At 42.4% G+C, this 22,693-nt stretch overlaps 3 protein-coding genes across 5 annotated transcripts; 1 reads left to right on the forward strand and 2 right to left on the reverse strand.

Annotated features, from left to right (window-relative positions):
- Positions 1 to 331: 331 nt before the first annotated feature.
- On the reverse strand, positions 332 to 5,353 carry kics2 (KICSTOR subunit 2). Its single transcript, XM_086059124.1, has 3 exons — positions 4,870 to 5,353; positions 3,818 to 4,115; positions 332 to 1,222 (listed from the first exon to the last, which is right to left on the reverse strand). Exons 1-3 carry the CDS (start codon positions 5,117 to 5,119, stop codon positions 403 to 405), a joined length of 1,368 nt encoding a protein of 455 aa, XP_085915250.1. The 5' UTR covers positions 5,120 to 5,353; the 3' UTR covers positions 332 to 402.
- A 4,484-nt stretch (positions 5,354 to 9,837) lies between these two features.
- tmem19 (transmembrane protein 19) lies at positions 9,838 to 14,319 on the forward strand. Its single transcript, XM_086059128.1, has 8 exons — positions 9,838 to 10,024; positions 10,756 to 10,906; positions 12,086 to 12,199; positions 12,401 to 12,538; positions 12,616 to 12,692; positions 13,207 to 13,384; positions 13,473 to 13,682; positions 13,750 to 14,319. Exons 2-8 carry the CDS (start codon positions 10,801 to 10,803, stop codon positions 13,908 to 13,910), a joined length of 984 nt encoding a protein of 327 aa, XP_085915254.1. The 5' UTR covers positions 9,838 to 10,024; positions 10,756 to 10,800; the 3' UTR covers positions 13,911 to 14,319.
- A 256-nt stretch (positions 14,320 to 14,575) lies between these two features.
- rab3ip (RAB3A interacting protein (rabin3)) lies at positions 14,576 to 22,611 on the reverse strand. 3 transcript variants are annotated; one of them, XM_086059126.1, is made up of 12 exons: positions 22,440 to 22,611; positions 20,436 to 20,558; positions 19,057 to 19,223; positions 18,742 to 18,925; positions 18,319 to 18,414; positions 17,440 to 17,517; positions 17,159 to 17,365; positions 16,950 to 17,078; positions 16,773 to 16,885; positions 15,478 to 15,577; positions 15,342 to 15,411; positions 14,576 to 15,268 (listed from the first exon to the last, which is right to left on the reverse strand). In XM_086059126.1, the coding sequence occupies exons 2-12, from the start codon at positions 20,526 to 20,528 to the stop codon at positions 15,186 to 15,188; spliced, it is 1,320 nt and encodes a 439-aa protein (XP_085915252.1). In that variant the 5' UTR covers positions 20,529 to 20,558; positions 22,440 to 22,611; the 3' UTR covers positions 14,576 to 15,185. The 3 variants fall into 3 exon arrangements, with proteins under 3 accessions (XP_085915252.1, XP_085915251.1, XP_085915253.1); XM_086059125.1 differs by having other exon boundaries at positions 22,435 to 22,605; XM_086059127.1 differs by lacking the exon at positions 18,319 to 18,414 and having other exon boundaries at positions 22,435 to 22,607.
- Positions 22,612 to 22,693: the final 82 nt, after the last annotated feature.

The raw sequence follows: 22,693 nt of genomic DNA on the forward strand, positions 1-22,693 counted from the left end.
TGCCTTCTCACTGAATTATTCAAATATATACAAAATGGTTCCATGCGATGCCCAGGGGGAGGAGCTAAGCATATAAAAAGGTTCAGTTAGTCGTGTTGAGGTAGTGGAAGGTACCGCGAGTCGAAAAGTTTGCACATGAGACCCAACTGAACTCTTGGAAGTTGAACTCCATTCAGTGTTTTTGTGATCTTTTTTGTAAATATTTTTGCTGTGTTTTTGGATTTCTTGCTGCACTGTGGGCAGTTTTACACAATAAGTCCCATTGGTGCATATTTGTGACTACGCCATTTATTCTGATGAACTTGAAAGGAACCCCGCAACACCGTCAACAAATATTTCAAGTCTTTATTGAATCAAACATCAAATCAAAATAAACCATGAAAGTAAACGTCAGGTCCCGACTCATCCCTTGGACCCGGGCTTGAGGGTCCCAAATGGTTTGGAGTTTCGCAGCGATCCGCAGATCTCCTGCAGGAAGGCGACCACGTTGAGATCCCTGTCGGACTTCCTGCCGTCCAGGATGACCACCAAGGTGAAGTGCGGCTCGGGCCGGGCCAGGTAGTAGGTGCTCTGGACCTTGTCGTCGTAGAAGTGCACCACCTTGTCGGGCGCGTTGAGCTCGGGGGCGCGGTCGCCCATCATCATGACCACGTTGGGCCAGTGCGTGAGCGGCCGCTCGCCCGACGGCAGCGACACCACGGCGGGGAACTGCTCCACGCCCTTGGGCGCCTCGCGGTACGAGTGCGGGTGGTGGTAGCCGTGGCCCTGGAAGCTGTCGGAGCCGCGGTTGTCGAAGACCAGCGACACGCTGGCGGCGTCGTGCTTGCGGATGAAGGAGCAGATCTTGCCGTGGTAGTCGGGCGCGGCGCGGGCGGTCAGCGCGCGCATGTCGGCCGGCGCGGTCTGCCGGCTCAGCGCCTCGTGGAAGTAGAAGCTGAACTTGGCCAGGAGGGCCGCCAGGAAGCGCTGCAGCCAGCCGTACAGGTGCGGCGGCTGGACGCTCTTCTGGGACTGACCCCCGAAGAGATGCTTGCGGGTCTCCTTTTGGCGCTGGAAGAGCTGCCCCCACGCCGTCAGCTTGGCGGTGGCGCCGTGCAGGCTGAGCAGCGCCGGCAGGAAACGCCACTCCGACACTTGCGCCTGGCAGCGCAGCAGCTGCGTCGCCACGTCCACCTCCGTCTGGAAGCTCTCCTCCACGCGGCCCAGGATGGGGTGGTGGAACCTGAGGGCGGATCCTCCGTTAAGCGCCGCGCGTGTGTCAGGCGTGGCGTATTCGCACGCAGGATGTGATTTGACCAAAGTGAAATTATCTGAAAATTTAGCCGGGGGGGTCTGGGGGCCGCGGGCACTCAGCTCGGTCCAGAGCTCATGGGTTTTCCGTGTTTTTAAGTACTTTCAATGCACTCAGATGACAAAGAAATAGACAAAACAACAGCATAAATTTTCAATGTATATTGAACTATCCCATATAAAATTGCAGTTTTAGTCAACTCAAAATCAGTCACGTTCAAAAACATTGGACTGCCTTTGCTTTTAAAAACTATCACTGAGAATATCATCATATATATTTACCATGCAATAAATCATTTAATCAATCATTCTTAATTTAATACATAATGCATAACAAAAACATACAATCGTGCATTCGTCACATGATTGACTAAGATCATCTCTAACTGCTTACATCAAGACAGTCAACATATTGAAAGCTGAAAAGTGCAAACATGCAGCATTCATTTGAGTTTGTGTCAATGATTAACCATGTTAAATATTTATGGCCATTTTTATTACGTTATAATATTTTCGAAAATTTGATTTCGATTCATTTGAAACGTTTACCACCGACCTCAAAATTCACGACTGGATCACGTCTCTCGATTACCGCTTCCGATTGTGATGTCAATAAGGGATGGAGGCCGTAAAGTTTTGGAGTTTTCGTTTGGGCACCGAAACTTCCAGCGACGGAATAATTTGTTGTTCTTGACTGGAGTTCTTTCACGTGTTTTTTTGCTCTTTGCGTGACTTTCAAGAGCTTTGAAACCTCTCGCACCATCGTCAACGGTGTCACGGCACCAAATGCAAAGCGCTTTCCCGGCACCATCGATCTTCCGAATAAAGTCACTGAACAAATTCGTCACAGTCTTCTTTCCGACATTTGCAGATATATCCTTCTCTAACCGGTCCCATCGAAACTTGTTTTTTACGATCTTGTCAATTTCCTTAACTCGCGGAGCATCTTTGCGTTCGATCGCGGACATCTTTCTTTAAACACCCGGCAAAAACGTGTGAGAAATGAACAACGGCATACGCCTATGCCTTTATAACAAGCGCGTTTATTGGTCAACACGGAGACTTCGGCCAATCGCAAGATCCGTTTCATTTCAGTTACGGAAACACTAAAATGGAACGCTGTCGAGAGACGAAATCGGATTTTTTAACCACTTAAAAAATTGTAACATTTTATTTTTGGAGATAAAAAAAGCGGAATTCCGCGAATTAGCGGAAAAATCACATCCCTGCACTTTGTTGCCCATCCCTGGAGAGAAGGCGCTTCTCGCGTTCAGCACTTTTCTTCCTCTGACCTTGTTATGTTTTTTGTCTCCTTCGAGCTGCTTCATTTATCATGTTCCGCAAATTAATGTCATGTTGCTTCTATAAAAAACGTGGTTGCACTTACAGTAAAAAAGCCTCACAGGGGAAGGCGGGAAAGGCTCCTCCGCCTAATTGGAAGAACATTTCAGCCAATCAGAGGCTTGAAAAAAAGATCCGGAGAAGATAACAGTGACTTGAGAGTCATCCAGACTTTCACTTAAATGTATGGCTGGTAATCTGATTTTTATTGAAAATGTCAGTTAACCAATGAATTGCTTTTTTGATTTATTTTTGCTTCATTTTTTTCCCAGCATTGAATTGCATCAACTTTAACAGAAATAAGCAATTTGTTTACAATCGTTACAGCCGATGCTTTTTGTGTTATTTTGCATGGATGTCTACTGATGTCAAATCTGGTTCAGCTGTTATTATTATTATTATTTAGGTCGGTCAGGTGATTAAATTTTTTAATCGGAATTAATTAATAACATGACATCAATAGTTAACTCACGATTAATCACACATTTTATATCTGTACTAAATGTACAATAAATTGTGCAATAAAATATTTTTTTCTAAGTTTCATACTCTTGTTAACAAAAGCGGGGGGGGGGAAATAAACTAATAGAAATATGGTTGCATCTTTTAGTCATTGATACAGTAATTTTATAATTCATAAAATTTTGTTAAAATAAAAAAAGATGAACTGTACTGTAAAAAAAAACAGTGATATTGATTTGTGTTGGTCATTTTTCTGTCACTAGATGGCATCATTGCATTTGCAAGACATTGGTGACAGCTCAGTGCATTTTTCTTTTCATATCATCTTTAACATAAAGTAACAAACGTTCTTGAAAAGGTCAAATACAACTTGACCCCAGTCTCCACAGATACATGCGTTATTATTAAATTTACTACAGCTAAATTGTGACGCGTCTGCTGTGTTGCGACTGCAATTGCCCCAATCCAGGCTTTCCAAGTAAGGGGCGGTGTCATTAATCACGCTTCTTCTTGGGGATGTCATCAGCCTCGACTGATTTTCTGATGTATTTTTTTGAATTTGTATAAGTGTTACAGAAATAAATTGGATTGAATTTTATACTTGGATATGATGCCTTAGCTTTAAATTAAAAGCTAATTTTTCTTTTTTTTCTCAAATTCTCCCCCCACAGAAATGTAGCACAAATGCCCAGGCCGCGTTTGCGAGCGTCTCCCTCACACTCACTTGGAGCTGTACTTGTGCATCACGGCGTCCAGCGCGGCCACGAGCGCCTCGCTGTTGACGTTCTTCTGCCCGGCCAGCGCGTGCATCTTCTCGTAGAGGTCGGCCGTGTCCACGCGGGCCTGCGCGAAGTGGCACAGCTGCTCGGCCAGGTGGCACAGCAGCTCCTCCAGGTAGGCCGCCGCCAACGAGCCCTGCTGCTGCCCGTGCCGCCCCGACGTCACCACCTTGCGCAGCTCATTGTGCAGAGATGTGTAGATGCTGCGAGTGGAGTCCTTGCGGCTGAAGAACGACTGACCTCCTGCAGGGTGGAAAAAAAAAAAAGACAGTTCAAAGATACTCGTCGTGTGATGCAGCGCCCTCTGGTGGCTACAAAACGACCCAGCAGGAACTTTATTTGAACTTTGTTACAGCTTATATCATTAGACAAACTACACTACAGTAGACTCTTGTGTGAATGCTTAAAGTAATGTTTAATTAAAATGCTGCGGGAATAATTCGACCATAGAAATCAGATTGACTTTAATTTTACAGTGAAAAGATGTGAAGTGTGATTTAAAAGATAACTATTGGAAAGTAGTTCCCAAGCTTTTCTGGATGGTGGGAACATTTTGAACTTGTAATGGATTTGTCTTGTGGTCAAATTATGTCGTTAATAATTGTCAACTGTGGGCGTGTGAAACCCTTTGAGTCTCTTTTGTGATCAAGAGCTTTGTAAATAAAGTTGACATGACTTGATTTAGAATGAAAGATGGGGAACCGATATTGTTGAATGTCACTTCACTTAAACGTTTTTTTTTGTTTGTTTTTGGCGTGGTAAATGTAAAATGGAAATGGAATGTGGAACAAGCGGTAATTTTGGGGATGTGGAAAGGAATTACTTGCATGAATTTTGTAAATATTCCGAAATTCGTGGAAGGGGTAGAACGTCAAGAAGGTGAGAAGAATGCAACAACAAAATATGATGTTTTCAAGCAGACTTGTAACAAATGTGCTTGGCAGCATTTCTGGCAATTTGTGGTTGAAGGCAGATTGAATGTTCTATTTTGTTGTACCCATTTTCTGTCCCAGGAAGGTCATGTTGTGGTAAGCCTTCTCGGCGGCGGCGAGGTGGGCCAAGGCGCCCAGCAACGCGGCCCAAACGGCTCCAGAGCTCCGGCTGCTGTTGTCTTTCTCCTTCTCCACGTAGTCTTTGGCGCGGTCGAACGAGAACATGCCGAGCTGCGTGAAGAAGCTTTCCAGGATGGCCTGCTCGCGGGGCACCGGCCGGAGCAGCTCCTCCGTCGCAGTCGCCGGCTCCGCCATAGCCGCGGGAGCGCTAACGAGCTAATCGAGCTAATCGAGCAAAGTCGCGCTTTTTATCAAGTATCGCTAATAAAATAAAATAAAAACATTCCGTCCACTACAACACACACTTTTAAGTACGTTCTAAGCATATACTACTTAATAGGCACGACATATGCTTGGTTTAAATCGTATAATAATAATTACATTGAAAAAAGGCTAGCTGGCTAACACCTCGCTGCCATGTTGTCTTGATGTAAATACTACGGCACATCCAAAGGGACAAAACAGATTAGTACGAAAGTCAGCTGTCCAAAAATGTCGTTTTAATGTCAGTCACTGCATTCCAGTTCTTCAATTGAAAAAGCGAACCTCATATAAGTTTACATGTAGACAACTTAACATAAACCACAAATAGCAATTAGAGATGAATGTTTTTTTGTTTTTGTTATTTTTTGTGATTGCATTATTTTATGTTTATGTATGTTGTGTACAGTACATCACTTTGTTGTACTTTGTAGTTGTATTATTATTATTATTTTGCATTAATTTTGCTTTGTTTTGCTTGGCTGTCTGCAGTCAGGACTTCATGTATATGAGAAATAATAATGAAGAAGAAATTAATAAACCTACTTTTCAAAAGGCCAACATCTCTATTGAAAATCACTGTGATTGGTTAGTACATAACATTCATTTTTTTTGGGTGGTGATTTGTTTTGTTTTTATCTGAAACCATCAACATTATTTAAAAAATTAAATAAATAAATAAAGTGTTTAGTGAACCTTCATATTATGACTTTCATTTACGTAAAGAGTGAAACTATATATTTACTGTAACTCACAATGTTGCTACTTTCACTTGAAATCGATTTAGAATACAGTCAAATACAGTAGGCTTACGACGGATTTCATTTACGTGCACAACCGCTCCACTTGCCAATGTATGTGAAAGTGTACTCTTGTCTGCATTTGATAAATGACTTTATGGCACATGGTCGACATCAGTGCGAGTTCCCAGAAGCCGTGGCCTGGATTTGCAAAAGTGATAAGGTAGCAAACGACAAATGTTTTGTAAGGAACCCATTTAGAAGAAGAACAAGATGACGAATCTCTCTCACAGTGTGGCTGATTTGAGGTGGTTTTGGATTAAAATTCCTTTCCGCTTTAACCATGCATGACATCAATGTACTTTATAAAAACATACACTCGGATTTTTATTTTTATTTTACACACTGTAATCTAGTTGAGTGTTTTTTTCCCCCCCTCGTCATTCCAAAAGAGGTTGTTGTTTTTTTTCCCATCATGACAAGTAAATCAACAGATTGCCTTCCTTTCCTGCGTGTTGGATTGTGTGAGATGAAGACTCCACGATAGCGACGAGTCTCTTAATCGCATCTTTACCATCAAACCACAAAACCTCTGATGGTCGATACCAAGAACACGCGAGGATTTTTCAGAACTTTGCTGGAATATCAATCATTCCGCAGACACTTGGCAAGTGTGTCCATCAAAACAAAGGAAGTTCTTCAGTTTGGTATTTGTTGGTATTTTGACTGTGTGAATAATCTGTTGCCATCTTCTTTCTCTGCCAAAGCAATAGTTCTCTCCTGTTCTGATATTTGTTCCATGAAATTGTATTAAATTATTCCCGGCAGTCTATTTTGTTCATTTGGTTGTGTCACTCTTGGCGCACAGACAATACCGCAATAAATACAGGCATATTTTATTAACACTGATACAAATGACAAATATTAATAGAGTTTGCCGAGTCATGAGTTGATGTGAAAGTCCTCTTTATGATACACTTCCCTGTGGCCAAGTCATGCACACCAAAAATTAGGCACAGGGAATTAATCATGATCCACAAGCAGTATTTCCCTTACAAAATAACACAATACAAAGAGTAAAAAAAAAAAAAAAATTGGGGGGGGGGGGCTGATCAGATTAATGGCCTTTCAAATTATTTTAGTGGGGGGAAATATTTGAGATTTGATATGAGTGCTTAAAGGCCCGCGTTTGTGTTGTGTGTGTTCATGTATTTAACCCTGGAGAACCCACTGGGTCAAATTTGGCCCCTATAAATTCTGCTACTCATATAACAAATACCCTTTTTTTTTTTTTTTTTTTTTACAAATTTAACTTCAAAGGTCCAGAGTGCCACTTCTGACCCCTGCATGGGGTCATCTAGTGGATGAATATTGCACTTACATGAGCTAGAATGGTGGCGACAAGATGGCTGGCAACGTGCCAATTTTGTTGAGCTGGAAATCAATCCAAACAAAACCATCTTCTCAGCAAACCATCACATGGTAAAATTGTGGGTTTTTTGTTCATCTATTTCATATCATGTTGCAGAATGCCTAGGAGTATGTTTTATATGTATATATTTTGATAAATTAGCAACTCTGAGCTAGTTTAAAAAAAAAAAAGGGTTAAAATTGAAAAAACATATATTTTGGTGTTCAGTGAACTTATAGCAGTCATTTAATGTATAATTCATAATTTTCCAAAGAAGAAAAGGGTTCTTGGGTTCTCCAGGGTTAAAAAAAGAGCACTTCAAGCTTTAAGTTGTCATCAAAATTCTGCCTTCAAAGCAGAGACAAAGTGCATCACAAACAAGACATTCCGGCAGCAATCACAATAAATTCCATTTGGCATGAAACCACATTGGAGATCCCCAGACCGTAGCTCCAGAGTTTAAAAAAAAAAAAATGCCAAAAATGTCCCACATTTCACGTGAGCCAAAATGGAGCTGTGTTTGTGCGCGGAAAAAAATCGCTCCCATGATTTTTTTTTTTTCGTGTGACGATTAGGCAAAATGTCAGAGTGAACACGAAATTATTTTGGGGACGTCATCGCATTGGACCATATCTTCATTCAAACATTTCATTCATTTATTTTTTTTGTTTTGTTTTGCTCAGAAGCACAACAAAAGCTCCAGTTTTTTTTTTTTTTTTTTTTTTTTTAATTCTGTCACTGATCATTTTTCCCACGGTCGCCAACTTTTGCCGTGAGTGAGGGAGCATCTCGGCGAGCGAAAGAGACTTGGCAACTGAAAAATGAATTATGAAACATGCTCTTCCACGAGACGCATAATAGCTGGCTTCGAGATGTCATGATGTCTAAAATCATGTCTAATATTTAAGTGCGATGCAAGCACATGTGGATCATGATGAGGAATCGAACAGAGTCACTGTTGTATTTTAGTGGCGAGTCTTTTTTTGCCGGTAGGTGTCGTCTCGCCTGCAAACCTCAAGTGTTGCACTTCAACTCGAAAGAGGAGGGGCGCACCCAACTCACAAACAGGCCCGGTTCGCAAAGATGCTCCTTACACACTGAGAAGAAGAAGAAAAGAAGAACATCCTACTCGCAGCATTGCCGACTTCCAGCTGCTTTGCGGGAACTTGCAGCAATCCAAACAAACAAAAAAACAAAAAAACAAAACACACATTGAGGACTTTTTGTCTTTGGCGTTTCCACACTGAAAGTACGACCATCTCATGGAGGTGAGTAAACTATCAGGTGTGTATTTAATTTTTTACTTAGACAGACTGGAATTTTTTTTTTAACCTTCTCATGTTTGAATTATTTATTTATTTATTTGTTTATTTAATTTCAGGTAATGTTACACATATACACAAAGAGATGAGCAATATTGTAACAAGGAATTGTTTCACATCCGAAAAGAAGGAAGAATAATGTCTGAAAAGGAGTGGGAAGAAGAAAATCTTCTTTGAACCTTGTCTTATGCTTATTGGTTAATATTCCAAACTGAATAAAATAAGTATTTTAGTGACGATCTGCTTTATTGCAATACATCATTATTTTTTTTTATTGCAAAATAACTAGAACTGTCAAAGATTTTAATTTTTAATTAATTAAAAAGGCTTTTTTTTAATCAACATTTTTTGCCTGCCAAGCACCTGTTATATGTTATATATTTTTTTTTTGTTGTTGAAATGTTATGTTATGAGGACGTTTTTTGATCCTCTGCACACGCTCATCCTCCTTTTTTTTTCCCTAATCAGTAAATTTGCATAGCATAAAATGGCGAAAAAAATTGACCCCAATATTTTGACATGAACAAATATTTTGAATATCATACGCAAACATGTATTAAATGTTTGACTTTAATGCACGTAGTTATGCTTATTGCTCAAACACAACCTTTGCAACCTTTAACGTAACCATCTGCTTTCAAAAGGAATAATGTGATTAAGCTGCGTTAATGAGTGATCAATGCAATAATGTTATTGTGTTTAATTCATTAGTTAACGCTTTAACTTTGACAGCACTAAGAATAACGCAGTAAAAACTGACAACTTATTGCGTTATAACGTAAAAGTATTGCAACATAACGCAATAGTTGCATTATATTGCAATCTTAAACATTTTCGTGATGCCCCCTGGCAGGCCCCGTACCATTTGGAATGAGGACAATTTCGTGTCCTGCTTAAAATGAACGAATGAATGAATTAATTAATTAATTAATTAATTAATAAATCTTGTCCTGCTTTTCTCATGTGTGTCCTGTCTGCATGGCATTTTAAAACCAACACACAACAATAAAATTAAACTAAATAATTAACATATACATTATTAAAACGCTTCTAAAATGTTTTTAATAATAGTGGAGTAAAAAATAAGTGTCAAGTTCTTACTTGATTGCGATCGCTTATGCCCCTTTAAAACGTTTGCTTTTATTTGTAAGTGTGTCAGCGGAAGTCCGGCCCCTTGACTTCCGGCAAGGTGTGCCGCTGTGTGCAGTTCTGACAGTTCCTTGTTTTTGGGCCCTTTTTGACTTTTTAAAGATCAATTTTCGTTTCATTTTGTCAGCATACACGTTAGTAGTCGCGCAAGTGTTTTGTCGCCTGGTGTTGGTGTCGAAGGAAAAATAAAAAGTGACGATGAATCCTGTCAAGCGTGGTAAGTGAACAACAAGCTCATTCAGTCAGTGTTGTTAATTATTATAATATTATTAGGCAGTATTTTATTTGGATGATTTCCCGGTCGTCCTGTTTTTGCGCATGACGGGAAGATGTTCGTTGTAACGTAACTCCAATAAACGTGAAAATCTGCGTTTGAGAGAAAGAAATTCGAATCTTCAAATGTGACCACGTTCGCGTTCACGTTCTGCTAAAGCGTTTGCGTGCCATGTTACTACTAAAAGTAGAACAGCCACACAAAAATGCAAATCCAAGCAGTCAAGTCAAGGCAAGTCAACAATCAGTTATGGTCGATTTCAGTTCCGACCAGGGCTAGCAAAACATGCCTGTGCTATCGGAATTTATATTTTAATTTATAACACTGATTTGTGTGTGTGTGTGTGTGTGTGTGTGTGTGTGTGTGTGTGTGTGTGTGTGCGCCAAAAATTCAGTGTTAGAAAAATCAGCATTTTAAATTACTAGTCAAAGTCAGAGGGCACAAAAATACCACACGAGTTGATTTTTTGCCATCTGAGTTTGGTTTTGAATTGCTAACACGTAGTCAAAACTCAGTTGACACACTTTCATACTAACAAAAGCAAACGCCCGTGATCCTGTTTGTGGAGTATTTTCCTCTTCTTCTTTTTTTTTTTTTTGCATTCTGCACATTCCTGCCGCCTTTGACTGTTAAATGGCCGTTGCTGAGTTTGGTTTTTGTGTCTTGTGATGCAGAGCAGCGCGTCCCTCAGGAGGCCCCTTGAGCGGCGCGGCTTCCCCATGAAGGACACCTTGAAGATGATGAGCGACATGATCCTGCTGTGCGCCACTTTGGCGCTTTCCCTTTTTTTCTGGGTGCTTTCCCTCACCCTCAGCGTTTACTCCGGTCAGTGGCCAAGTCACGCCAGCGATTACAAACGATTGATTAAAAGTGCAAAACCCGCTCCCGAGTTCGCTCCCGCTCAACCGTCGACCCCAAAACATATGATGCAAAAAGTTATCCAAACGGTATTAAAGGTCACAATCGTTCAATGAAGCACCGTCATTGATTGGCCGAGGGCGGCGCACAAAGAGCCTTTTTTGAGCCGCCCTTGAATGCAAATATGTGGCAAATCGAACCGCCGACCGCGCGATTGGAAAACGTTCCGCTCGGCTCGCTGCTTTTCCGCGAATCGCGCTGCAGCCGCCGGCCAAAGTTTGGGTGAAAGCAACGAAAAGAGAACATGCCTGTTCGGTGTGTGTGTGTGTGTGTACCACGGTTAAGAATTCACTGGACAGGGGAAGAGGATTTAACAGAGTGTTTGTGCCAATACTTTTCGGTCGGGTTTTGAAAAAAAAAAAAAAGGAGATCGTAATTGCTTTTAGCAGAGGAACCATTTGATGTTTGTAGCGTTGGGTAAGGCTAGCGACCAAGACGACTCGCTCGAAGGATCAAGCATTTAAGTTCAGTTGTTAAAATAAATATTTACTTGTACATTTATGTTTGCAGAATTATCATTTTCATATTCATATATATATATATATATATATATATATATATATATATATATATATATTTTTTTTTTTTGTACATATGATGATTGATGTGTCGAATCTGCTGATCTCCGTCATTCGCTTACATTTACCTAAAGTATGCTAGCTGCTGATTGGTTAGTGTGAATCAGCTGATAGGGGATCGGGAAATGTCGCTCTCGCTTTTTCTTTTTTTTTTAAAATAATTTTATTGAACAAATATACATTTACAAACAATCTCGGCATTTGACATATCAAAACCAAGTCAAACATCTTGTCGCTCTAGTTGCCAATAAAGTTTAAATCCGTCTCCATGCTGCCTTTTCATTTTATAAACAGTGTCCCATTAACCACCAACGAATCCTTACATGATTTGACTATAGCTACGCTACGTGTATTTCTCGTAAATTCCTGAGGTTTTTTTTTTACTAGCAGATCCTTTTTAAAGTCGTTTTATAAAGTGGCAAATTTGCGAGGGACTTTTGTACTTTTTTTTTTAAATGTATATTTTTCAAACTCAGTAATCACCAATCATGTGTGTGCATTGGCGCAGGGTCGCTACAGCCCGTGTCGCCATGGCGATGGCTCTTCTCCATCCTGGTCCCGTTGGTGCTGACCATCCGAGCCCTAAAGAGACGAAGCCTGGATTATTCGGGGGCGCTGGGAGGTAAGCCGGAGGCAGCGTGTTGACTTCGGGCTAATATGACAACATTTCTTACACCAAGTATTAATAGCTTGCCTGTCTTCAAATGTTTTTAATTCAGACGAGCAACTTTTTTTCTTTTTCTTTTTTTACTTTTTACTCGCCTAGACTTTTTTGTCCAGCCATGCATTTTTGGGTGACAATTTTGTTTTTTTATCTCGACAGCACTTTTTGTGGGCTTCGTGCTGACCATGGCCAACTTGAGCTTCTTCTCGTCGCTGCTGGCCTTCTTCATCACTTCGTCCAAACTGACGCGTTGGGGCGCAGCTCAGAAGAAGAAAATTGACGCGGACTACAAAGAAGGTGGGAAACGACGTTTGCTGTGTGCGTGCGTGCGTGCGTGCGCGGGGGGTTTCTTACGTGCCTGGTGTTTGTGTCAGGGGGCCAGCGAAACTGGGTGCAGGTGTTCTGTAACGGCGGCATTCCAACACAGCTGGCGTTTCTCTACATGATTGAGGTGAGTGTGAGTATAAAATTTAATTCATGCGAAACAATAAGATACAAAAAAATAGCCTTTATTTATTTATTTATTTTAATGATTTTTTTGGGGAAAAGAGATATTAAAAAGAATCAATTCATGATTTTAGGAATAAATATCAGGCTTGAAAAGGAAAATTGATTCAATAATGATTATTCAATTTTTTTAAACCCAACCCGACCAATTGCTACTTTCCTAGTGGCCATTGTTTACTTCTTGGGACTTAGCATTATTTTTTAAATACGTTTTTTTAAAACCTCACCCAATTTTTGTGCTCCTTTTGTAACGCAGTAAACATTTGCCTGTTAAAAAAATCAGCAATAAAAAATAGCGCAAAATATGTCTGTACAACTAAGTTTAATTTTGTCTCACTAAGACTTTTTCAGTGCAAAAAAAAAAAAAATCTAAAATTATTTCTTTCTTTTTTTCCTTGACGAGCAATGCTGACCTTGTTGAAATATTGTCGACCACATGGCGGCTTTCGTGGTTGCAGGTGGGTCCCGGCGAGATGCCCATCGACTTTGGCCAGCAGTACACGGCGTCGTGGATGTGCCTGTCGCTGCTGGGGGCTCTGGCGTGCAGCGCGGGCGACACCTGGGCCTCCGAGGTGGGGCCTGTCCTCAGCCAATCGCAGCCCAGGCTCATCACCACCTGGGAGGAGGTCCCCAAAGGTCAGAATGCAATGCGCGCGTGTCCTTTGGACAAGAACCGCGTCCAGACGAACCCGTGTCAACTTTGCATGTGGACTTCCTGCGGCAGGAACCAACGGCGGCGTGACTCACGTGGGCCTGGCGGCGAGCTTCGTGGGCGGTCTGGCGGTGGGCGCGGCTTACTTGGCGTCACAGGTGCTGTTCGTCAGCAAAATGCAGCAGTGCGCCCCCCAGTGGCCGGTGGTGCTGTACGGGGGCGCGGCCGGCCTGCTGGGCTCCCTCCTCGACTCCCTCCTGGGAGCCAGCATGCAGTACTCAGGTACGGAAGCGCGGCGTCCGGACGAAAAAGTCAAAAGGTGTGACGAGTTGCGCTGATGTGTCGGCAGGTTTCGACTCCAGAACCGGGAAGGTGGTGAGCTACGAGTCGCCCACCACGCATTGGATCTGCGGAAAACCCATCCTGGACAACAACTCTGTCAACCTCTTCTCGTCAATCCTGGTGGCGCTCGTCCTGCCCGGCATGGCCTGGAGCTTGTGGCCGCACTAGGGAGACATTTTGTTGACAACAAACTCAAGATGAAGAAAAAAAAAAACATCCTCCAGTCCAAGTGGCGACGGGGGAAACAGAATTTTATTTTTTGGACTTTGTGCTGTTTTGTGTTGAAAATAAATCAAGAGCCAACGCGCAGATCGGGTTGGAGCGTGTTTTTGTTCTTGGATAGAAGAACAAAACATTCACAAAATAGTCGTGTCTTGAGATACAAGTTGAATTTGCTCCGTGGCTATGCTTCGCAATTCTTAATGAATTTGCCCGTAGAAGGTCCAACCTCCTCCAAAGCGGATTTTGGATTAATGTATTTTTAAAGAAAATAGCACTTTACAATATTGTACTTTATAGAAACATATAACACTTGATAGAATGCAATGAATGAAATAAATTTGTGCTTCAGGATTAATTCATGACAGTTCCTTCTGATGTATGCAACTTGGCCACCAGGGGGCACTTTTCTTATTCAATGAGTTAAACAAACACTAGGCAGTATATTTTTTTCTATTTGTTTATTTTTCATGGTGAGAGAAAAGGCACTAAACCAAAGTGGGGAAACAAATGAGTGACAGAGAAAGAGAGAGAAAGTCACATTTGCTTAAGTGAATGGAAAGTTTCACAGAAAAAACAAAGTCAACTTAAAAGGATAAACATTGCAAACGTCCTTCAGAGTGTTTAGTGGCTTAGTGTTTATTTTATCCTTCATTATAAATACATGACAGGAGAAGTTCACATTTTCCGCAAAATGAAAACCAGATGATAAATTGCCCGCCATATAAACAAAGTTTAGACACACTTTCAGTCAATTTGAAAATCATAATAATTATGCGGGATAACTGGACTTTCAAAATTCCCGCAATTTTCCGAGTTTGTTTGTTCATGGGAATGAATCGCAAGTGCACAATTGTAAATGTTTCTACTTCTGCTTGCCGATGACACCTTGCCATGAATATTGAATTAAACCTCAATTCCAATGGAAAATGTCCAATCTGGAAAACCTTTTGCCAGAGAAAATGAACAGAAATTTCCTCGGAAAGATTCCACTTTCTGTAACGTTGAATACACATCAAAAGTAAACACTCCCGCTGTCCCTCGAGCATAAAAAAAAAAAAAGCATCTGAAATGTCAAAAGCTCGATTGGATTTTTGAAACGGAACGAAATGCGAACAAAACGGGCGTCAACAAATCACTGACGAGCGTTTGGTGCGCGAACAATCCCGAAGCACTTCGTCATCTTACGCACAAACGCGGGAGGGGCCGTTTTCAATCAGTCAGTCACAGGTTGTCTTTAAAGTAGCCCAGCTTAGCCAAGGACATTTCCCGGCGCAACTGCATCACCTCCCAGAACATCTGTTCAGCTAAACACACAATAATATATATATTTTTTTAAAGTAGCATATTCCCATGCGAGTGACAAGCGCTGCTTCTTACCGTCCTGCTGCTTGACGAGCCCCTGGTGGATGTATCGAATGTAAGTGAAGAAATTGCACACCGCCGTGATCTGACGAAACAAACGACGGCTTGAGTGACTTCCCGTTTTTGGAGGCAAGCGCGGCGTCGTACTCACTCGGAATCGGCAGTACGGAGACACGAAGTAATAGTTGGACGAGTCCCCAAACTTGATTCTGTGCTTGCAGGTTTTGGTCTGGCCGCTCAGGGCGCACTTCCTGTCGCACACAAACACACGCACGCACGCACGTGATCAGGGCCCGACCGATATGCTTTTTTTTTTTTTAGGCAGATGATTTTTGGCAGAAAAAAAATACAGATATCAAATTAATTGGCCAGTTATTTTAAAATGTATTTATATAATGCATAAAATTCCCCCCCCCCCATTCCTTTTCAATGGGTGTCACTTACGCACTAAACTTCGGCATTCGCTCATTTTCATTCTAAGGATTAACCTTTTATTTTATATATTTTTATCTTGTGTTATTTCCACAAGTTTGGCACTTACTGGGCTAACCTGGGACCTCCAGGATTGTATTTCGTGCCATGGCATGTGGAAATGTTTGTTTCCATCCTTAAATTTTGAGAAAATAAAAATCTTTAAAGCCTTGAAATATCAAATTAAATTATGACTTGAAAGGACAATGACAAAATAAAAATAAGAAAGTGAAATAAGAATAGAATATACAGTACTCAAAAATAGCAACTGAAAAAAACAATAAGAACAAACGCTGACTGTTACTGTGCCTTTTGGCCTCTTGGGGGCAGTGCGGTGCCGTACATCCATAGTGTACACACTTTAAGTGAGTACAGAAGAAAGTTACTGGACTTCGATTTTATTCTATTAAAATAACCACATTTTCCACACATTTGTGCCTTTGTGTAGTGTTATCTTACCTGTGGGTATGCGTTCCCACAGCATTTGTGTGTGAATATTCGTTATTTGAAGAAAAAACACTCCCGAAGTCGATGCTAACTTCCTGTGAGCATTTGAATGGGATCCTCCCTTCGCTTTTAGCATTAGCGCTAGGCTAGCGATTTTTTTAAAAAAACGAAGTAAGTTTTGTATTAAATATACAGTGGATGTAAATCTTATTGTCATGTGTTTAGTTTTACAGTTAACTCAAACTGGGGTGTCATTAAACAACTTAAAGGACAACAGAATAACATACGCTACACACTTGCTAGTTGCTAACTGCTATGCAAACAAAATGGTGCATTCAGGGTACTTTCACAGCGTTGGAAACTTCAATTTTCTTCTATAACGTTTATAATATTTTAAGGGGAAAATAATTGGCCGATTGTTTTGGCAGCTGTTTGAAGGGCAATCAGCCGATTAATCGGTCGGGCCCCCTACACGTGATTGGACGAAAGAAGAGCGGGGTGATGTGCGCGTCGTGGGTGCGGTCTCACTTTGGTCCGCCGCACTCGACGGCCGAGGCTTTGACGACGGGCAGCGTCTGGAAGCCCACCGGCTCCACGCTGAGCGTGTTCTGCTCCACCGATTCCAAGATGGACGAACCCAGCTGAGGAGAAAGAGCGGCTTTCATTTTGAGGCCGAATGTTTGGCCGCGCCGGCGTCGCGCTCACCTCGCTCTTGTTGAAGGTGAGGCACGGGTAGATGTCCTCGCGGTAAACTCGTTCCAGGAAGCAGCAGCGGCGGTCCAGCGTGGGCTCCTCCTTCCACGCCTTGAACTCGGCGAACAGCTGCGCGTCCACCTGCAACGGAAACAAGGTGCGCTGATGTCGTCGTCCCGCAAGCTCGATGGGGCGAGCGCGGCGGCGGCGGCCGATCGGACCTCTCGACACTCTCGCACGATGGGCTGCGTGGCCGACGGGTCGGCCTGCGTTCCCAAGATGGCCGAGGAGGTGCTCTTGTTCCTGCTGTGGCCCTTCCGGAAGGCCGCCTTTCCTGCGCCCATGTTGGGGAGCTCGCCCACGGGGGACGTGGGCGAGGACAGAACCAGCGTCTTCAGGGCCTGCACCTCCGCCTGCAGGACGTCAATCTGACCCAGAAGAGGACAACGTATAGCGGGGGCACCACAGGTCACGTGCGGTATGGCGTCGGGGGGGAGCTCACCTTGCCCAGAGCTTCTTTTAGCTGCTTCTCGGCGTTAGCCTGCTTGACGTTGGCCTCCCTCACCATCTTGTGGGCTTCCTGAAAGGTCACGACAACGGGGCACCATGATGACACGCACGCATGTCGCAGCAGAACCGAAAAAGGAGAAGCCATTTGCAAACACAAATGATCCCATGTCGCTTCTCATTTTAGGAATTTTATCCCTTAACCAGTAGAGGGCAGTCATGCACTAACCGTGCCCAGAAGAAAACAGCAACAGGAAGTTATTGACCTCATGTAGCTAACAGCTAGCTCTACCTGTGTTTACTCATGGAATAATGTTGAAGCATCGTCTGTAAGTGACGTTTAAGACTCGATTAAATGTGTAATGTAGATATAATGATGTATGTGTTAACCAAATGGTAGTTAGCATTTGTTTACCTAAAGCGGTAAATCGCTAGCGTGCTAATGCTAATCGCAATTGCTAACCATTTAACGTGGGCTAATTTTGTTGGGGTTTGTGATTATAAATATGAGTACTCCTTAAATCCACTCAATTCAGCTTACATCCAACCTTAGTGGATAAAAAAATCTACATTTATTTTTTATTAAAAAAATAAAACCAAAAAATATTGTGTGTGTGTGTGATTACTCGAGTATTTGATTGAATAATCAATAGGATAATCAACAGAATCTTAGCTCAAAAAAGGGTTGAGAAGCACCGCCTAAAATATCAACCAAGTCACAAAATCGTTCCCACCAAGCACAGAAAAGTGAGAGCGCCCTCACAAGAACAGGAAACAGAAATAACCCTCGTGTGACAACTTCCTGTCAAAAGGAGCGAGTAGAGACAGCGGAGGGGACGGCGGGACGGACGGGCAAGGGGGGAGACGCACCGACCTGGAAGAGGCTGGCAGTCAGCTCCTCCAGTTCCTGGCCCAGCTGATCTCGCACTTTTGACAACCTCTCACACTCCTCATCCTTTAACAGCAGCTCCTTACACACGCACACACGTGACAACACGCAGCCAATCGTGATCAAATCAAACATGACAACAAATACATGAAGAAGAAACAAAACAAACAAAAACATAAGTTGCATCAAAATGTCAAATCAAAATGTGGGAAATGGCGTGGCGAGCGACGTCTCACACGCGCGCGCATCAAGCATTGATTGAAATAAACATGAAAAAGGCATGAAAGAAAAAGAAAAGAAAATCACAACGTCCACGAAAATGGCCGGCGTACAACACGCACACTTTCCATCCTCACGAAGACACGCGCACGCACGCACTTGCACCAAATTAAGCGCGCGCGTTGTTACCCTCTGCGCTTTGGCCAGCTCGTCCTTGAGCCGCTCGTATCCTTTCTCTCGCACCTCCATGACCGACGGGCTGCGCAGTCGTGAGAAACTGTCGCTCAGGCCGCCGCACTCGTCGCCGCCGCCGCCGCCGTCGTCGCCCGACAGGAAGTTGCCCTCGGCCGGGTCCGCCTCCAAGCCCTGCGCGCTGGACGTGAGGGACGGACAATTTAACATTCATGTCATGTCGTTTTGTTGCCGTCTTACGTGACTTTCTTTTTTTTTCTGCACAATAAAAAGGATACAAATAAGAGATGAAAAGCATTTGTGGCCGCTCACCTGCCATTGTGAGCGTGCGGCGGCGTGGAGTAGACGGGCCGCGTGGGGAGCTGGTCGGCCCGCAGCGACGAGTGCAGGCCGGCGGGCGGCGCCCCCAGCGAGTGTGTGCGGTACAGGGACGTGGGCGGCGTGCTGTGGCAGACGGGGGGGCGCTGCTCCGCTTGGTTCTGCGGGGGGGGGGGGCAACAACAGCGCCTGCGCGTCAACCCTCGTCACGATATTAAAATGACCAAGATATTGAACTCATTTGCTCCCAAAAACGTATAAATACGTTCTATTCTAAATGTTGTAATTGTCCCAAAGACGTATTTATACGTTTTATGTTTTTTGTTTAATGCTAGAGCATACAGAAAACTCCGATGCAGCCTCTCAACTGCAAAGAACGGTTGATGAAATGGTAGTTATTACACAAACGGCCAACAGGTGGCAGCAAAGCAAAATAGATCAACCAGGGCCATGTTAAAAAAAGCTCTTTTAATCACATTTCGAAATAGAGTTGTGAATAATGATGAAATTTAGCTATATTCTAATGCTAATTGCTGCAAAACGGAAAAAGACACAAATATACTTTCTTCCCCTGATGAAAGAAGAAACTCTAATCTTTCGTTTGGTAGCTTCCATGTTTTTATAGCAATAGAACAAAATATTCTGTGGGCCTTGAAAAATCTGTCAAAATCCAGTAAAACAGCCGGGAGTGAAGGGGGTTGCTTCAGTGAAAATGGTTGGGAGTGAATGAGTTAATATGGAAGACTAAAAATGCCCAAATAAAAAATACAGAAAATAAAAACAGATATAAAAAATATAATTACATACAAAAATAAGTATAATTGGAAATAAAAACAACTAAAATAAATACGTAAATAAAACTAAAAAAAAAAAAAATAGAAAATTTTGATTAAAAAACTAAAACGAAGTATGGAGATACAAAACTAATTATATAAATATAATTAAATATCAATCAATAAATAGAAAGGGTCTGCTCTCATACTTATTTCATGCTGCACACTTTCAGCATGAAATGTTATTCAAATGAGGGGGCGGTCCTAAATGCGTCTTGGGTTGAACTATTCGCCTATTGGCTGATCAACATGTCAGTCGATGTCGGACTCCCAATTCCACAGCAAGGGATGTTTACAACATTTTGAGCACAATATGAAACTATGTTGAAATGATTTGAGGAGTTTCATTTCTAAAAAAATAAATAATGCATTGTCACCATCTTGGAACGAGGATGAAACAGAGAAGCTACATTTGGACTCAAGTAGCGCCTCGGCGCAATCTTGACTTTCAAGCGGATTATTTGTACGTGCGCCGCGTCAATTTTTGAGGAGGCCACACAAGGGTTGGCCGACGTGTCGCCTAGTTAAGAAAGTGGATACCTGCAGCAGGTCGGGCGTGGTGGGCGAGGCCAGGTTGACCTCATGGAAGCCTTCCAGGGTTTCGGCGTTAGTGGGAGCGCTGCTGCAGGCCATGGCGGCTGCTGCTGTGGTTCATCCTTCACGCTGGACGTGAGCAGAGACAAGAAACAAGGTCAGCACAACGACGACCTTTGTCACATGTCGCATGTGCGGGCGTCCAACTCGTGAGGACAAAGACGAGCGCATACTAGTAGTATGTGGAGCGGTTGATGGACATCAACGATGTGGAACAAATTAGAGATGGGCGAGTACCGACAGCAGTTATTTCATGGTATCGGCACTTGCGATCGTGGCCACCCTCATGTGGCAGTTTTACAAAAAGTAAACTTAAAATTAAAGGAAAAATTATAAATTGGCATCAAAAAGTTAATTTAAAATTAAAGGAAAAATGCTAAATTGGCATCAAAAAGTCAATTTAAAATTAAAGAAAAAATGCTAAATTGGCATCAAAAAGTCAATTTAAAATTAAAGAAAAAATGCTAAATTGGCATCAAAAAGTCAATTTAAAATTAAAGAAAAAATGCTAAATTGGCATCAAAAAGTCAATTTAAAATTAAAGAAAAAATGCTAAATTGGCATCAAAAAGTCAATTTAAAATTAAAGAAAAAATGCTAAATTGGCATCAAAAAGTCAATTTAAAATTAAAGAAAAAATGCTAAATTGGCATCAAAAAGTCAATTTAAAATTAAAGAAAAAATGCTAAATTGGCATATGGTATAGGTCTTTCTTTTTTTGGGGGAAGGGGGGGGGGTTTATGTATCAAAAGTACTAGTGGTATCGATACTTGATATCAATGACGACTAAAGAGTTGCAGAGGAAAAAAAGTGTTATTGAACATCCGGAGAATAAATGCTCAACAGCTTTCCAAAGATTTGATGTGTTGATGGGATTCTGGCTCGGTCCATCTCCATGGAGACAAGACCTCGAGAACCCGCGGTAACCTGACACCGCAAAGGATGCTGGGTAGGGATCCAGTTACTGGGTCACATGACATGGAGAGAGGCTTTTCCGAGCCAGGCAAAACAAACTGATTCGAGAGGGTGAGCCATTAGGAGCAATAGACACTTTCAAATTATTATTATTATTATTATTTTTAAACAGCACTGTGAAGAATAGCAAATAATGTGAGATTGTCAAGCAGTATCAAAAGAAAAAAAAAAGCTGTTCAAATGTAATGAAATGAGCGTTTCTTTGTTTTTGTTTTTTTGTCTTCCCTCCCATTTAAATTGTGTATGTTGTATAATAGCATCGAGCTAACCACCTGGCAAACAACACACCCTCCTGTCGCCTCAAGTTCATCAAAACGCTCGCGTCCGAGGCCCTTTAAAAAAGGCATATTTCACTAATGCTGTCTTGATGATACATGTTCAAATATTTCCATCCAAATCCGCTGCGAGCCACTTCGTCGCGCGTGTTCATTCACACATCTGACAGGTTGGTCGAGTCACCTGAACGCACCAGATAAACAAGCCTCGAGCTAACACGCCACATTATTAATTTTCCATTTCGTTTTTCTAATATATATTTTTTTTATTTTGATGTTGTACAGTGTCCTTGAGGTACTCCAAAATGCACCTCTAAAAATATATATATAATTGACAGTGTAAATATTTAATAGTGCTTAGCTTGCTGCTAATAGTTAGCTGCGTGCTAACATCGCTAATCCCCACTATGACGGCTAACGTCAACTGGCGAATGTTCTACACGCGAACAAATGACGCGTTTGTCTTTATTCGACGGGCTGTTTGAAGAGTTTGTATGCAGTCAGCGTGAAGTACAAACCCCAACAACAACAACACCGAAAACGTCGTGAAAACACTAAGCTGTCCAGCTGCAACAAACGGTTGCACGTCCGATAATGGACGCATGTAACCCACTTTAGCTCATCGGCTAACTGCCGAAGCGAGTTTATTCTTGTGATTGCTCTTTCCCGGTTTGGTGGAAGTGGCGGTGCACTCACCGGACCTGTGCGTGGACAGAAGCTGGGCGTCGGGCCTCCTCCTCCGGGGAATTGCAAGCCGACAAATGACGCTCGCTGGCGGCGGAGCGCTAGTTGACGCAGCCCGGCGCAGGTAACTCCGGGATGGTGCATTCAATGACTGCTCGGAAATCAGCCAAACGCCGTCAAGGTGCGTTTTTTTTCTTTTTCTTTTTTCGCCCACAGAACAAAAATGTTGACTGATTTGGAGAATCAAAACTCTCATAACTGGAATGATAAA

This window comes from Leptonotus elevatus, chromosome 17 (genome assembly GCF_054856555.1).
Source record: "Leptonotus elevatus isolate MCC_2025b chromosome 17, RoL_Lele_1.0, whole genome shotgun sequence".
Classification (NCBI taxonomy): domain Eukaryota; kingdom Metazoa; phylum Chordata; class Actinopteri; order Syngnathiformes; family Syngnathidae; genus Leptonotus; species Leptonotus elevatus.

Excerpts from the sequence above, each read along its gene's own strand:
- kics2 (XM_086059124.1), bottom strand. The coding sequence starts at position 5,119 with ATGGCGGAGCCGGCGACTGCGACGGAGGAGCTGCTCCGGCCGGTGCCC. Across the intron at positions 4,116-4,869 it reads CTTCCTGGGACAGAAAATGG|GAGGTCAGTCGTTCTTCAGC; the intron begins GTACAACAAAAT and ends TCCACCCTGCAG. Across the intron at positions 1,223-3,817 it reads ATGCACAAGTACAGCTCCAA|GTTCCACCACCCCATCCTGG; the intron begins GTGAGTGTGAGG and ends ATCCGCCCTCAG.
- tmem19 (XM_086059128.1), top strand. The coding sequence starts at position 10,801 with ATGAAGGACACCTTGAAGATGATGAGCGACATGATCCTGCTGTGCGCC. Across the intron at positions 10,907-12,085 it reads CACCCTCAGCGTTTACTCCG|GGTCGCTACAGCCCGTGTCG; the intron begins GTCAGTGGCCAA and ends GCATTGGCGCAG. Across the intron at positions 13,385-13,472 it reads CTGGGAGGAGGTCCCCAAAG|GAACCAACGGCGGCGTGACT; the intron begins GTCAGAATGCAA and ends TTCCTGCGGCAG.
- rab3ip (XM_086059126.1), bottom strand. The coding sequence starts at position 20,528 with ATGGCCTGCAGCAGCGCTCCCACTAACGCCGAAACCCTGGAAGGCTTC. Across the intron at positions 15,578-16,772 it reads GTCGAGTGCGGCGGACCAAA|GAAGTGCGCCCTGAGCGGCC; the intron begins GTGAGACCGCAC and ends TGTGTGCGACAG. Across the intron at positions 15,412-15,477 it reads CTCCGTACTGCCGATTCCGA|ATCACGGCGGTGTGCAATTT; the intron begins GTGAGTACGACG and ends TTGTTTCGTCAG.